At 43.0% G+C, this 15123-nt stretch overlaps 1 protein-coding gene across 2 annotated transcripts in view; it reads left to right on the forward strand.

Moving 5' to 3' along the window:
* bbs9 (Bardet-Biedl syndrome 9) overlaps positions 1–15123 on the forward strand; it is a 106021-nt gene that overhangs the window by 6208 nt on the left and 84690 nt on the right. For both annotated transcript variants that reach the window (XM_062987587.1, XM_062987589.1), the window contains exons 6-13: positions 47–221; positions 3621–3705; positions 3903–4086; positions 5656–5785; positions 10236–10417; positions 13011–13087; positions 13411–13464; positions 13844–13946. In XM_062987587.1, the coding sequence (XP_062843657.1) occupies positions 47–221; positions 3621–3705; positions 3903–4086; positions 5656–5785; positions 10236–10417; positions 13011–13087; positions 13411–13464; positions 13844–13946 (990 nt within the window). The remainder of the gene's footprint in view (positions 1–46; positions 222–3620; positions 3706–3902; positions 4087–5655; positions 5786–10235; positions 10418–13010; positions 13088–13410; positions 13465–13843; positions 13947–15123) is intronic.

Genomic DNA, 15123 nt, shown 5'->3' on the forward strand with positions numbered 1-15123 from the left:
TGCTCAGGGTGCTTTTCTTCTGTTTTGTCCTCTGTGGTGTAATCAGGTCATCACTTCATCTGCATCCAGTCCATGGATGGCATGCTGATGTTCTTCGAGCAGGAGAGCTATGCATTTGGCCGCTTCCTTCCTGGCTTCTTGCTGCCAGGGCCACTTTGCTACTGCGCCCGCACAGACGCCTTTATCACCGTCTCTTCTACCCGCCAAGTGGAGTGCTACAGGTAAAAATTGGTAACGCTTGATTCTGTGGTCATCAAACCATTTAGTTTGGAATTGGCTCGTTGATTCTGACTCTGACCAGGACAAAGCAATGGTAAAACAAAAACAAAATGAACTATAAAATTACTGATTTTATTGCAGAATTTGCCGGCAGGTATAAAATATAGAAGAATTAGGTATGCATTAGCAATAGAAAAAGGTTCCTTTAATTCGTCACTGTGGAGTATGAGCCGGGTGCCTATACAGACAATGATTGTCTTGTCCACAGCAGGATTGCCGCAGGGGATTCCTCATAACTGCTGCAATTACGACCTCTGCTGGCTGGTCGATGGCGCCTGCGTAGGTCTCTGTGTGAGATATCGATCCCCCATATGAACCTGCTGGTGCAGGTGAAAAGAAGTGGTCGGCTGCTGCACAGGTTCGAGGTGTGTGATATTCACCGCCCTCCCTGGTCAGGAGAGGAGGTCAGCAGCAGTAGAGGAAGCGAAATGCGATGGGATAATTGGGTGCAACCATATTGGGGGGGGGAAATTGGAAAAATGCGTAAACGAGTGTGCGAATGATCTCTTTTGAGGGCCTCATCCAAACGCCGAGCAGTGGTTTTCTGAAAGTGCTTAGATTTGATCTCATCTTGCAATCAGTAGCGCAGAGCCTTAGCCACTGAGCTACCGCTACTGTAATGATTTTGCACATGAAGCTTTTTTAATGAGGTTTTAATGAGTCCAGTGTACTTGGCCATGGTTCAAAAGGTCAAGGGTTCAATTCCAACTGATTTCTCCCAGTGCCATTAGATACTCTAGCAAAGGACTTAGTACAAGGCTGCCCCAGGGGGACACTTACTGAGATTAACTACTGCTCCCACTTTCAGTGTTCAAGATTTTGTAACCTTGACTCATTTACAATACATTTACATTTTCGGCATTTAGCAGACGCTTTTATCCAAAGCGACTTACAGCATTGTGACAGTATACACTCTGAGCAATTGAGAGTTAAAGGCCTTGCCTGATTACTAGTCCAGTACCTTAACCGCTAAACTACTTCTGCCCTGACTCGTGTTTTGCTTCGGTACGTTCGAGTAAGTTCGACTTTTTACCTGATGTTCGTATGTGGACCTTATACATGTGAGTGGAGAACGAGAGGAAGCCAATCTTAGTCTTCCTTGAGTTGCTGTGCCACTGACCACATCCTCAGTATCCGGAGTCTGAGGGAGGACAACACGGTGGGGGTTTATGGTGAAAAATAATGGCAGCTGGTCGAGTGGGCGTCGCGTGGCCCTGACACTGTTACTACAGCTGAAGCTAGTTAACGTCAGGCTAAGCGGACATTTTTCGGACAACGTCCTGATAGCGTTGTCACTTGTCTATCGTCACCATTTTTTCGGCGCCTGCAGGCAGGGATCGCTATTAGAGAGTAATAACAGCCCAAAAGGACAGATAGATTCATTCATTTATTTATTTTCACTAAACGCCTCATTCAGGTCGGGATCACGGTGAGTTTGGTCTATCTGTGAATGCCAGGGTGCCAGTTTGTCTTATGGCAACACACATGTTCACATTAAGTAATTCACACACTCACTACAAGGAGACAATTGAGAGCAGCCGGTCCAACTTCAGCTTATTTTTGGAAGCAAAGTCAAAATCAGGGTAGCTAGAGGAAATCCATGCACATGAAGAGAGCATAAGAAACTGCTCGTAGATAGTGAACAGAGGTAAGAATCAAAACCGAGTACTTATGGCCCATGTTTCTGTGCAGCATCAGCGCTACCAGCAGTGACAGCCCTGAACTAAATGTATTATAAGCCTAAACATGTTAATAAATGAAATTGATTGGGAGAAAACATTAGGACATATATGTAGATATGTACACCGAATAGCCATAACCACTCACATTAATACAAACCACCCAAAAAACAGCTCTGACCTGCATTTGGTACCTGGACTACTAGCACGTTGTGAGGTGGGACATCCTCCAGTGCATCTAGGTGCCACCTCTGCCATCTCTTGGAGAAAACAGGATTCATCTGACCATACAGCCATAGAAATCCTATTTTGATTAAATGGGCACAAATTGTGAGAAGCCTTTTTAAAAGAGTGGCTGAAAAGATCACCTAGAGGTCACTCTATTTCAGTCCAATTTGTCTTTGATATGGGATGTCCAACAAGTTCATGATTAGGTGTCTAAATACTTTTGGCCATATAGTGTATGAAATGTGCACATTCTGCTAACAGAGTGAAAACATGTCCATTTTGATTTTTGTTCGAAATGTCTAACTCCCACCTCGAAACAACTTTGGCTATTAAATCACGCCTCATTCTGCACGTTCAGCCACCCACTCACACATATGCACCCTCCACACGCGGCTTATATATTCCTCATGCTAGCACGTGCACGCACATGGTCGCGTCGCCACAAACATAAACTTCTAAATGCATGCGTGGGGCGAAAAGCGTTCCCTGGGCGGCCTGAAAACGTGCATTCACATCAAGCGCATGAGGTGGAATAATCAGCTCTACCGCTGTTTCTTTTCTTTGGCTGTTGGATGTTTTTTATTTGGATTTCTACATTTGCAAAATTTATTGTACAGCTGGCTGCATTTTCTGACATGTTATATATACTAATTACTGTCTTTATACTCTTTGGAAAAGCCTTGGTTTACATTCATTATTAATTAATGTTTTAAATCAATGAATTAGTTATTTACATTCCAACTCAGACAAGTATGTTATTTGTCTCTGATGAATGAGTTTGGAGACTAGCTCAGTGAATGAGCTGAGATTTAAGGAGCTTGTTGTAACGTTGTCCTGCCGTATTAAAAAAGCTCCCAAACACCTAAACAAATTTACAAGCTTAATAAGCCACTGTAGCATCGATAAAGACTTACATATTCATCTGTCCACGTTAAGATAAACCGTTTAAAACTGTTGCAGCTTTTCTTATGAGTGGTTGTCCTGCAAAGAGCTGAAAAAAGAAAATAAACAGTAATAGAGAAAGATCAGCAGAAGTATAGAGAATATTCATGTTATCATCTGTAAACTGTTAAAAAATAATAAAAAATTAGACCTTTCCCTGGGAAGTGGGTGGCCTGCAAAGTTTACACCAAGTGCTCAGTGTGCAATGCTAAATTAATTAAGTGTGATAGCAGAACTCTTTGGAAGTCGTTATTTGTGTCCACTGTATAACAGTAAACAAAAACACAATGAGAACTTCTGCTTTCCAATAAACATTGATGTCATTTATGAATACGTAAGACGAAAAATCACCGCGAATAATACCCTGAACTCTAAAACATGACCAGAATTTACCTGCTGATTACACATGATAAAAATATTGTTCTTGTTGTAGTGTAATATTTTGTATTGCCACAGTGCCAGTCTGACTAGTCTCTTTTTTTCTGAATGCAGGTACGAGACGCTGGCGGTCGCAACGGACGCAGACACCAGGCAAAACTCGGAACAGCAAAGCAAAAGCTTTGGGAAGAGGCTTACGGTCAGTGTGTGATGATTACGTGAGTTTTAAAATTGGAATCCTATTTGTTGACAAAAATGTAAGCTGTGTCTGAGTTCTGGCGTTTGAATCCTGGGTTTGCGCATTCATTCATACTGTATATTATGTAAAGCATCCAAGTTCTTTAGGTGTTAATATATTTGTACATGAACTTCTACCTGAATCTGTGTGTCTCTCAGGCCGAGTGGACACTAATACTGGGAGAACAGGTGCTGGACATCTGCGTCCCTTCAGTCTCTCCCTCGGCCTCCTCCATCTTCATACTTGGCGAACGGAACCTGTTCTGTCTCCGGGACAATGGCCAGATTCGCTTTATGAAGAAACTTGAGTACAACCCAAGCTGCTTTCTCCCTTACACCTCAGGTAATGATACAGTCCAGTCCCTTCTGGCCAGCCTTCTCCTGAAGTGTCACAAATCTGGATCACCTTTGCTTTTTCCGGGTAAACGCCAGATTGCAGTTTGTCAAACAACTGCCGGGACAAAATGTAAAAAAAAAAACAGATACATTTGTCATCTCATGGACATTCAGTGTGTATTCAGTGCACTAAAAATGGACCGCTACTCATCAAGTCAGTCATTCTTAACCGTTCCGTAATGGGAAATCCCCTGAACTTGCTGCTCGTTACGTACGACTGCACAATGCACAAAGCTACCTATAGCCGTGAGCGTGCTAACATGCCAGAGTGCCTTTATTTGTGCACCATTCTGGTTTTAACAGATTACACATGCAGATTTTAGGTCCGGCTGATCCGAACACAGAGCCTTTCTGTGGCTCAGTTTTGCCCTGTGAGAAGGAAAATATCAGTGCGGAAGCTCGAGTTTCATTCAGCACTTCATTTTTAACCCATTGAGACAGGATGGTTTGCGTTTCGGCTGCCCCATGAGTGCAGTCTGGCTTGTTAGGGCCCAGTGGGACAAACACACCTAAAGGCATTTGCAATCCAAACCAGCTGAAGTTTATTTATTTAAAGTAAAATGCATATGATTTGGTGTGCCGTGTCTGTCATCTATTTCCTTCCCCTTCCAAAAAAAATAAATAAATCTTAAAAATGCTGATCAGTGCTTTTGTTAGTATTAAATTTGGTTCGGGTTTTTGGATGCAAATTTCTCAGCAGCAAATTATTTTTGATGGGATTTCTGACATTCAGGTGGCATTTTCAGTCAATCACGAATCACAAATACGCAGAGGGTGGCGCAGAGGTAAATTAAGCTAGCCCACCACTGCTGTGACCCAGGGTTCGAATCCTCAGTGGTTTTATCAGCCAGCCGGGCATCTACATATGACTTGATTGGCTAAGTCTTTGGGGACACGGGGGTGCAGTTAATGGTCGAGGCCCTGTGTTGAAATGGCGGTCTGTCTGGGGTGTGTTACTGCTTTACACCCAGTGATTCTGGAAACCGAACCCATTGCGACCCTGACAAGGATGAAAAAATTAAAAATAAAAGTGGACCTCTCTTTACCAATGACACCAGCAATTCTGGTGCTGATGGTATGAGGCATAAAGTGCTTTTTTTGCCCATATGTTGCCGCTCTGATCTACAAAGGCTTTAACACAGTAATGACTGTGTGCCTCACCTTCACATACTCAAACCATCTCAAGATGCCATTTAAGTAAAAGCCATTGATTTGCCTCTTTGATAAAAGATTTGCTTTACAGGCTTTGGACACACAAGGGTTTAAATAATCTCTAGGCGTTCTCCCTAATCCCAGGGCTTTTTGAGAAAGTGAGAAACAAGTGAGTTCAGGCTGTTTTGAAGTGGCATTCAGGGTTAGAACAGGAGCCTGTCATTAACCTGACCTCCCTGACACTCTGCTCTGTGTGGGACCACACACACACACACACACACACACACACACACACACACACACACCTCATCCTTCCCCTTGTACGTTTGCGTGGCACTGACCGACCGTCTTCTTCTTTTTACAGTTTCCGAGGCCACCACCAACCTCCTGCTGGCCAACCATAACAGCATGCTGCTGGTGTATCAGGACACAACCCTGAAGTGGGCAGCCCAGCTGTCGGACGTGCCCGTGGCCGTACGCATCGCAAACTTCCCGTAAGCGCACCCGATTCGTCCTGCGTCACGTCACGGCGTAGTTTCATATCCCATTTCATCTGGGTATAAAACGGGAAAGGAAAGTTTAAATGTTCTACATAATTATTTATTTTGAGGTTAAGGGTTTGCTGGAAGTTTCAGGTTGGGAAATGATCCATGCAAGGTCTGGAACATGCTCTCTGCTATTATTCAAAGCCACTGTCTCCGCTGAGTATTGGAAATGTCCATTTGCCGAACTGTCTAATGTACCCTATAGATATTTATAGATATTTATTAGAAATGTATTAATTCTGCTGTGTCGTTTCCTGAAAACACAAAGCGCCCTCCTTTTCTCAGACACGGTCGGTTTTTCTGTGGCTGTACCTGTGCCTCGGTGGTTGTGCACCAGCCAACATCTCTCCAAAAAACACACTCTTAATGATACGTTATTATTTTTAGCCTGTTCACGTACTGCTCCGGTAAGCGTCAGGCTGTCTGCAGCATCGGGACCCATCGATGTCATGGGTAATGCTTGGCGTTATAAGATGGGTCTTCATGTCAAGCATAAAATGTGCTGCGTGTTTGTTGTTCGGTCCGCTCAGGTTCCTTTTGACCTGATAAAGTAACGGATACCCCTGTAGGTCGGGATGAGTAAAAGTTCTCAAAAAGTTCTCGGCCTCCCCCCTCTCTCGCTGTTTCTTTCTCTTTCTCTTTGGGTCACTTGCTCTGGGTTTGTCCTGTGCTCTTTGCTCCTTATGCATAAGTGTCGAAAGAGCCCGTCTGTCAGCACCGTCCTAATGAACCTTTTTGTCCAGACCTTCTATCTCCACCACACAAGGATCGAAATCTTCTCCACACTCACACATCCTCTGTAGGTTTGAATGAGATTCCCGAGCATCAAAGCACGCCCTTTTTTGTAAAGAATCGGCCCTGGTTTTCCACCGTTCTAATTAACCATACCATCTTGCTCTGCTAATCTTCCTAAGCTTGTTTTCGGAAACCAGACCCTTAGATAGAGATCACAACTGGATGCATTTATTGCCTTTGTATGTTGCTTAGCGCTGTAAAAACTCATTGGCATGCGCTTATTTATGTCCTCATGCACCCTCGCAGCCGATTCCATGCATGGAAATTGCTCCAAGATGTTTCGTATCGGTTCGCCAATCCAAACAGATAAGAAGCGTCTGCAGCTCAAAATATCACATCTCAGACTGCCATAATCGCACTGCAATTCTCAACAGTTCTTATCCAAACATTAATGACTAATACTGTGGTTATAGTTTTACGTTCAGTTCCGAGTGAGTTTACAGAAGCCACTTCAAGCCCGTACGTGCGTCTTTATTTTTGTCTTTGATCGTGCAGTCCTGTTCCTCCTGGGATTTCTGGGAGTCAGTTGTACATTTTTTGAGGGTTACATAGTAAAAATGTATTCCACAATTCTAGTGTCCATCTTTGCTACTTGTGGCCTGTTGTAGCTCAGGGGTTAACGTACTGGACTAGTGAACCACCACTGCCAAGTTGCTTCCGGTGTGGCCCCTGAGCAAGGCCCTTAACCCTCAAGTGCCCATAACTGGTACATACCATGGCCATAGCAAATTATTGTTACACTGAGGATTCTTCCACATGGACGTTCTTAGCATTTGTCAGTTTTTTATCGCATCATTGGCAAACTTGCATGATAAATCAAATACAAAGTATTAAATAGTATTTAAATAGTGACAGCATTAGTGTTTGTTTACTAATTTATATACTATATATATTTTTAGGTACTATATTTAACATCTTCACTGGCCTGAATGACTAAATCTCAGTTCCTAATTGGCCGACACATGAAGACATGGTGCATTCCTTAAAAAGTTAAAATCTGGTGAACGTTTTCGAAGGCTGATGGAGCGTGGACATTTCGTCCGTGTGTACAATCCGGCAACTAAGGCTTCTCACTGAAATCAATAGACGCAGAACATTTTTGACAGACGTCAACAGACACCATGTTAACACAGTCATATCAAGATGATTTGTTGGACCTCAGTAACGTCCTGAACAGTACAAACATCTGTTTGTGTGCTTGTTTAGGCGGATTGTGTGTGTGTCCATTATTACAACACAGATCAGAAAATCAGACCATATTTGTACGCAATTCATATAATCCATATAATCCATATAATCCAGATAATCCCAACAAGATTGTCAAGCATCCGTATGTTTTGTGTAGCACAGCTACACAGCTGGAGCGTTTTACCACCCAGCTCGAGGAGTAACCTACACTGACCTGCCCACAGCAATCGGCCAGCACAGCAAAGCAAACACAGATCCCACACACACACTCCGCTACCTACATTGCACACATACAAACGTTATAGTTAGATGAAAGTAAATACACGCGGCAATTACAGCTCGAACGAGCGCTGCTCAAAGAAAAAACACGGTCATGTTTCATGCAGTCTACATCAGAGAGCTAATCTCTTATCTTAACAGCGTCAAAGAGCGCAGATGGTCGACGTAATACACTTTATGTTCACAGTTACAGATATTATATTGTTTTGGTCATTTATTAAAATGTGTGCATTATTAAAATCAGTCAATTTTAAATAATAATAGGGGATGAGGGGTGATGAGACATTACAGAGTTTTGGACGCTCCTGCTTGCAGCCGGACTACCAATTATTCAATAAAATGTGAAGACATCCAGTCAGGCGGTTCAGATTTATAAATATGTTTGAATGTCTTTTATGGTTGTGCTTTTTATTGTTCACATGATTTATTTATACATTAAGTTTCCTAATTATAGTAGCTTAGTAACAGTGGCTCAGGCAGGTAAGACTTTGATGACAAACTCTCAATGTACAATCATTTGAATACATGGATCTGGATCTTGATCTCGATTTTTAAAGTAAATTCTGGACTGCTGTATTTTATTTATAAGTCCTGCTAAATTGTATTTATATGGCCTGCTCAATTAGCTCTGAAAAAGAAGTGGTAGCAAAAATAATATGGATACAGACAAACCCATTGGGGGAAAGCATTGATCATGGGTGTGATCGCTTGTTTTGGCTTGAATTTTTACAGAAAAAAAGAACCAAAGCGCTTTTGTGTGAACAAGCCGCCAGGGGTCTTTGGGCTCGTCTTGTAATTTTCACATATGGCTGTCAGATCCCTTTTCCTGTTATGTTTGTATGATGTGAAACGGATCATTTTATGTACCGTAAAGCTTCCATTCCATGAAATTCTCGCAATCGCTCCAGGGAACCGTGATAACTTGGCAAAAACAGCCTAAAGTCGTGGGCGTAGTTATACAGCAGGTCATCGTGAGGTGGTTACGCAGTTTACGCCTGAGAGACGCGGTAAAAGAGTAAAGACGCACAAGAGTGCGGTTAAGGTGAAAGCCTAGGTGAGTGAGGAAAGCATCAGGTCAGCTGTGACCATCAGAGGTGAAAATAAGGCCAGAGGGCACTAACCTTACTGAGAAGCATAGAGTTCTTTGGTAGAAGGTAGGGGATGTCCAGTGAGTTTAGGACCTCTGGCCTGGATTGTGGAGTTTTATTGAGAAAAGAAGCAGATTTTCACCTCCCTTTGCAGGTGCAGCCGCTGTGCTGGATCTCCCACGGCCAGTTAAAGCCTTACTGGCCTGAAAAGTACAGCACATCTGCTTCCATTTAGCATTTAGCACTGTTTTCAGACCTGTAGAGAACCATGATTCTTATTTACACAGTCTATCAATTTCAAAGCCGCACAGCTCTGAGATCAGTGACTTCTTAAACGCCACACTGGCCTATGCTGAAACGCACAGACACGTCCTTAAAAACCCTCACACTCCTTACTTTGTAGCTGCTAACAGGTCCAGATTTTCAGGCTCACAGCATCTTTTTCAGGGTTACACGAACTCTGCAACATTAGCAAACCATTCGTTGCAAGTTCACATTTCTGTTTTACCTGTTTGAAGTTTACCTGAGTACTTAGAAACTTAATTTATAACATACCCTTTCACTATAGTATAAATATGACGTGATACTTGATTAACATGATGCAAATGTGTCAAACTCTATATATAAAAAGGCATCAAGCTATCTGCTTGGAATACAATGCAAGTGTAATTGGCCACCCACTCATGTTAAGGAATGTTTAAAGATGCGAATGATCTCAGTGATCATTTAATCCATCTGTGTGTAAATCCACATTTACACATAGATGATATGTCTATGCTAGGACACTAACTGGAATGTTGCACTATTTTATGGGCAGCGAGAAGTCACTAGCTATAGTCAATCATAATGCCTAGCAAGGATTAGGAGGCCATGCCATTATTGTAAATGACGTTAAATGACTTTCAATGATGTTGCTGTATGTCTATTGTTAACCCAGAGGGTTTAGTTATATTACTGAAACCCCAACTCTACAAATGTATGTACAAGTTTGACTTCAATTGTATACCAGGATCTTTGCTTAATATGTTCTTTATCCATTTATGTTTCAGGGAACTCAAGGGTTTGGTGGTGACCCTGAGTTCTGAGGGTCACCTGCAGTGCTCTTATATGGGCACCGACCCTTCTTTCTTTACCGCGCCAAAGGTGGACGCTCGGGAGGTCAACTACGACGAGGTGGATGCCGAGATGAAAGCTCTCCACAAGGTCATTCGGGAAGCCACCCGGAACCAGGGTAGGAACCTGATCGTTTAAAGTTGGTTGCGCTCAATATAAAAAATGCATCATTCTGCTCCTCTGAATTTCGGGGCGAATTGGAACATCATTTGCGAGGCTTTCTTGTCCAACAATAGTGTCTGATCTCACAAATATATATTTGGACTGAATTAGCACAAATTCGCACAGATATACTTCAGAACCCAAGTAGTGGGGAGTGGTGGGGGCAACATATTGATGTTCAGGGTTTCGGAATGGAATATCTTACAAGCCACACAAATTACTGAGCCGCTGTTCTTCTAGAGAAACCAGCATTGGCGTTTAGCCAGATGATTCAGGAAAAGCTCTGACAAGCAAAATAACCTGGTGTGTATAAGAGAGGACAAGCTAGACACTCTGAAAACAACCTCAAGACAGGTGTGGCCCACCGGCCGAAGTGTCTGATGAGGAATTTTGACCTTGTTGTTGCTAGTAGAGTTGAACGTTGGGTCATTCTATCCTGGGATTAAGAGCATTTCTGTGCATCCTGGTACTAGCAGCAATCACGAGAGCTCTGTGATTTGAACTTAAACATTAACCATCAGTGTTTTCTCTAATAACAAAGCCCATGCTGATGGCGGATTTGAGGCCTGATCCTGACCCGACTTAACCCACAGACGGTGCACGAGACTGGAAGCTTTTTGTGCTGTAGAACAGAGCCTTTGTGTCCTGTAGAAGAAGGGAGGGTGAGAGAAATTCACTCTTCTGTTTTACGAGCACGTGTGGTGAAATGGACGTTTGCTATGTTATGAAGCCGTCAGGGAGAATCTGCAACGTATATCTGCGAGCTTCATATCTAGACGGTTCGGGCCGGGCGGTGGTGCCTGGTACCTTTCAGAGCATAACATCTGATAAGGAAGAAAACACTGTGATGCTGGAGAGGGTTGGGTCACTCTGGATTTGTTTAACTCAAAGTAGATTAACTGAAATGTTTAAATAGTTCCAATACATTTATGTTATATGACCAGAAGTATTTGGACACCTGACCATGAGCTTGTTGGACATACCATTTCAAAAACAAATGGTATTAAAACGGAGTGACTTCTTCATGATCTCTTCAGCTATGACAACAGCCACTCTTCTGAGAAGGCTTCTCACAAGACCTTAAAGTATATCTGTGGGAATTTAAATGACATTGATCAAGAAAGCATTAATTAACATTCCAATTCAGTCCAAATCTGGGACTGAGGTCAGGGCTCTGTGCCGTCCAGGCCACTGGAGTCTCTTTAAACGTCATGTCTTTCTTTATAGAGCTTGCTTCATACACAGGGACACAGTTGCTGCTAAATTGGAAGCATGAAATTTCCTATTTAATTGATTTATTACACTGATAGCGACTGCTGTGGTTTAAACACACAAATTCATTGTGTACTCATTAAAAACTGATTAAAAATGTGGTTTCGCCGCTCAGGTGGCGCAGCGGTAAAAGACACGCGCTGCAACCAGAGCTGGATTTCGAAGGAGCGTCGTTTCGAATCCAGCTCTGCCTTCACGGTCGATGCTGGGCGGCTATGGACAACGATTGGCCGGTTGTCCGGGTGGGGGGCGGGACTTGAGACCGTAGGGGATGCTCTCTCAGGAACGGGGCGGTCGCGCCCTCTGCTGGCTGGTTGGTGGCGCCTGTATGGAGACGGGAGGGGGTGTGGCGGGGTGTGTGATCCTCCGTGCACGGTACTCTGCCACGCTACACTCGTCAAGTGTGGGTGATAAGACGGTCGATTGGCTGTGCACGTTTCGGAGGAGGCGTGGAACGGCCTCGTCAGCCCCAATCAGGAGCAGGAATCCGCACTAATGAGAGGATGATAGATGGGACGAAATTGGACGTGCTAAGTTTATATAAAAAAAAAAAAGTGGTTTCAATTAGCAGTACTTTGTTGCCAGAGCTGAGAAACCCTTAAAATCCTTCTGTCTTAGAAAGTAGGCCTGGCTACGGTCTCTCAAACTCCAAGCAATGGATGGCCGTGGCAGCACTGAGGTGTGATCTTCTGATGGTCATGCAAAAGGTTTTCTGCTGTGCGACTCATGAGTCCTCGCTACAATTTTACTTAAACAGCATGCTTGTTAAACCCTAGCACATTCCAAAGAGGCAGATGATACGCTGCAGATTTTTGGATGGATTTTTTTTTTCCTCTCTGAGTCATTTTTGGTGTTTTCTGTCAGGACGTTTTAATAGCTTGGCTGTTCTTACTGAGTCTGTACATCGTCACGGTTTTCCTCAACTTTTTATCTGTCACTGCGGTTGGATATGTCTTCAATGTGTGGGCTATTAACAAACAGAACGCTTTGAAGTTTGTCTTGGGTGTTGTTTTTTTTCTTCAACATGCAACACATTAAAGACAAAAGTGAGTCGGCCATGAGTCGCAGTGCTTTTATTGACCTACGCTATATGGCCAAAAGTATGTGAACACTCACATACATATCATTTTAAACATGAGGTCTGTCTGAATTATGTATGACTTTACAGTTTAGACACTTTAAAGCTACATTTCCTACGTACACCAAACAAAATGTCATTGTGCCTACAATTGTGCCTACTTCAGCATTTTGCCTTGTTATATCTCTGTCCCTCCTAGACATCATCCCCAAAACTGAAACTGAGGATGATCTGATTGTGACAGCCATCGCATCTCCCAGCCTGGATGAAGTTTCGGTACCCACAATTTCTACACTAAGCACATACACACACAGAATCCAGTCTTTTCAAAGCAGATTTAAAAACCTGAAACACACGAGGTCAAAAAAGTGTCACCTTATCCTTAGGGGAATCTGACACTGTCCACGTTTGAGCAAACTTTGAGTTTAGAGGATGCCGTGCAAGAAAAAGAATCCCTGAAAATATTAAAAGCAGAATAATTGCGACTTTACCGTGACTGAATTGTGTTGTTGATCACATGGACAAAGATCAATGCTTGATCTTGGGTTAAACAATGTTTAAATGTGACGATCACTTTCAGATCTTCTTTCTCTCCACAGCAAGCTCTTATTCCAGAGATGAACGGCGTGACTGTCCCATCAGTTACAGTAAAGGTATAAACACATGTCTGATATTTCACCATTATTATTATCATGTTCATGTTTTACCATCGCTTTATTCTGGTCAGGGTTGTGATGGATCCGGCTTCCCTTTTATCACTGGGCGCAATGCAGTACACACCTTTGGCATCCCCCCCAGACATAGCCAATCATGTTAGTATGTAGATGCCCAACTGGCCGATAGCACCACTGGGGGTTCAAACCCTGCATCCCAGTAGTAGTGGGTGAACAGCCTACTTATTGGGGTTTGCACTTGTCCCCATGGCACTAAGCTCCCACTGCCCAAGTACTCGATCTATAAACACAAGTCCCATCACTAAAGCACATGTGATAAAACTCGCCCCCATGCTTTATTTTTATTTTTATGTTTCAGATCAAGGTGAGCAGCCGCGTGCCCGTTCAGAACCCGAAGATCAGTGTGTGTGTGCAGCCGCCCCTGGCTGTCTCTCAGGACCAGTTTGTGTTAGACTCTCTTGGTACGTCCCGCTTTTATTTTTCTATTTCATTTGCAGAACACTGACGTACCATGAGAGGTCATCCCTTTTCATCAAACACCCCCCAAATACCCTTGTGTCTCTCATTTGTTTTCCACGAGTGTCTCGTAAATGCTCATTATCAGCACTGTAATAGATCCAACAGATCAAAGGCTAGTCAGTAGAAAGAAAGATTAGCAGGTTATGTACTCTGTGTGTGTGTGTGTGTGAACATGTGAGAACTTCATTCAGGATTGTACATCAAAACCAGACACACCGTACCACAAAAACACCCTATATGAACACACACTATACACAGTACCACAAAAACACACATTATATACACACACTCATACACAGTACCACAAAAACCACTCACAGAAACACACAATCAGAAAAACATGCTATACACACATATACACACACTACAAACAAACCCATTTATACACTATATACACCACACACACACACACAGAGCGACAGGAAGTCTGACTGACCCCTTTGATCACTGATGCAGGTTAAAGGCTGCTGTTTCCTCAGCCTTTATCACCTTGACTGATGTTAACAAAAGATTCTTCATCGACTGACAGGAAGTTGTCATGATGTCATAAGTAGGGTTAAAAAATCTGAGTCCATTACCGAAAAGCTCTTTTATCATTGCTGTCAAGTTACTAAACTAAGAGGTCTAAAGTTTACATACACTTGTACTCATTTAGCTTTATGGCAAAGCTTCTTTATTTCACAGTAGTGATTAGTGACTACAGCTAGTGATACAGAGTGACTGGAAAGTCAAAAGATCTGTTTTTGGTGGTCACTAGATTTGACCAATCAGGGTGCCAATCCAGGGCAGGTTCAGCCAGTCTAGTTTCTGCATGTTTTTGTGAGATGGGTTAAAAATGGAGCACACTGAAAATGCAAAACCCAAGGGGTGTGGATGGAATCCAGGTCTTTAGGACTTGGCTGACTGTTGCTCTCCGCCACCTTCTCTACCAGTACTGTACTGTGTACTGTTGTCCGTAATGTGTTTCTGAACTAAAGTATTTTATTATCTACTAGTTAGCTAAATCCCCTTTTTTAGATAAAAACATGTAGTTTATCATGGTTTAAAGTGTTGTTTTGTTTGGGTCACCTCACCCATCATTCAGATCATCAGCACTGACTCCCGACAGCCCCAGAGACC

This window comes from Trichomycterus rosablanca, chromosome 25 (assembly GCF_030014385.1).
Source record: "Trichomycterus rosablanca isolate fTriRos1 chromosome 25, fTriRos1.hap1, whole genome shotgun sequence".
In the NCBI taxonomy this organism is placed as follows: domain Eukaryota; kingdom Metazoa; phylum Chordata; class Actinopteri; order Siluriformes; family Trichomycteridae; genus Trichomycterus; species Trichomycterus rosablanca.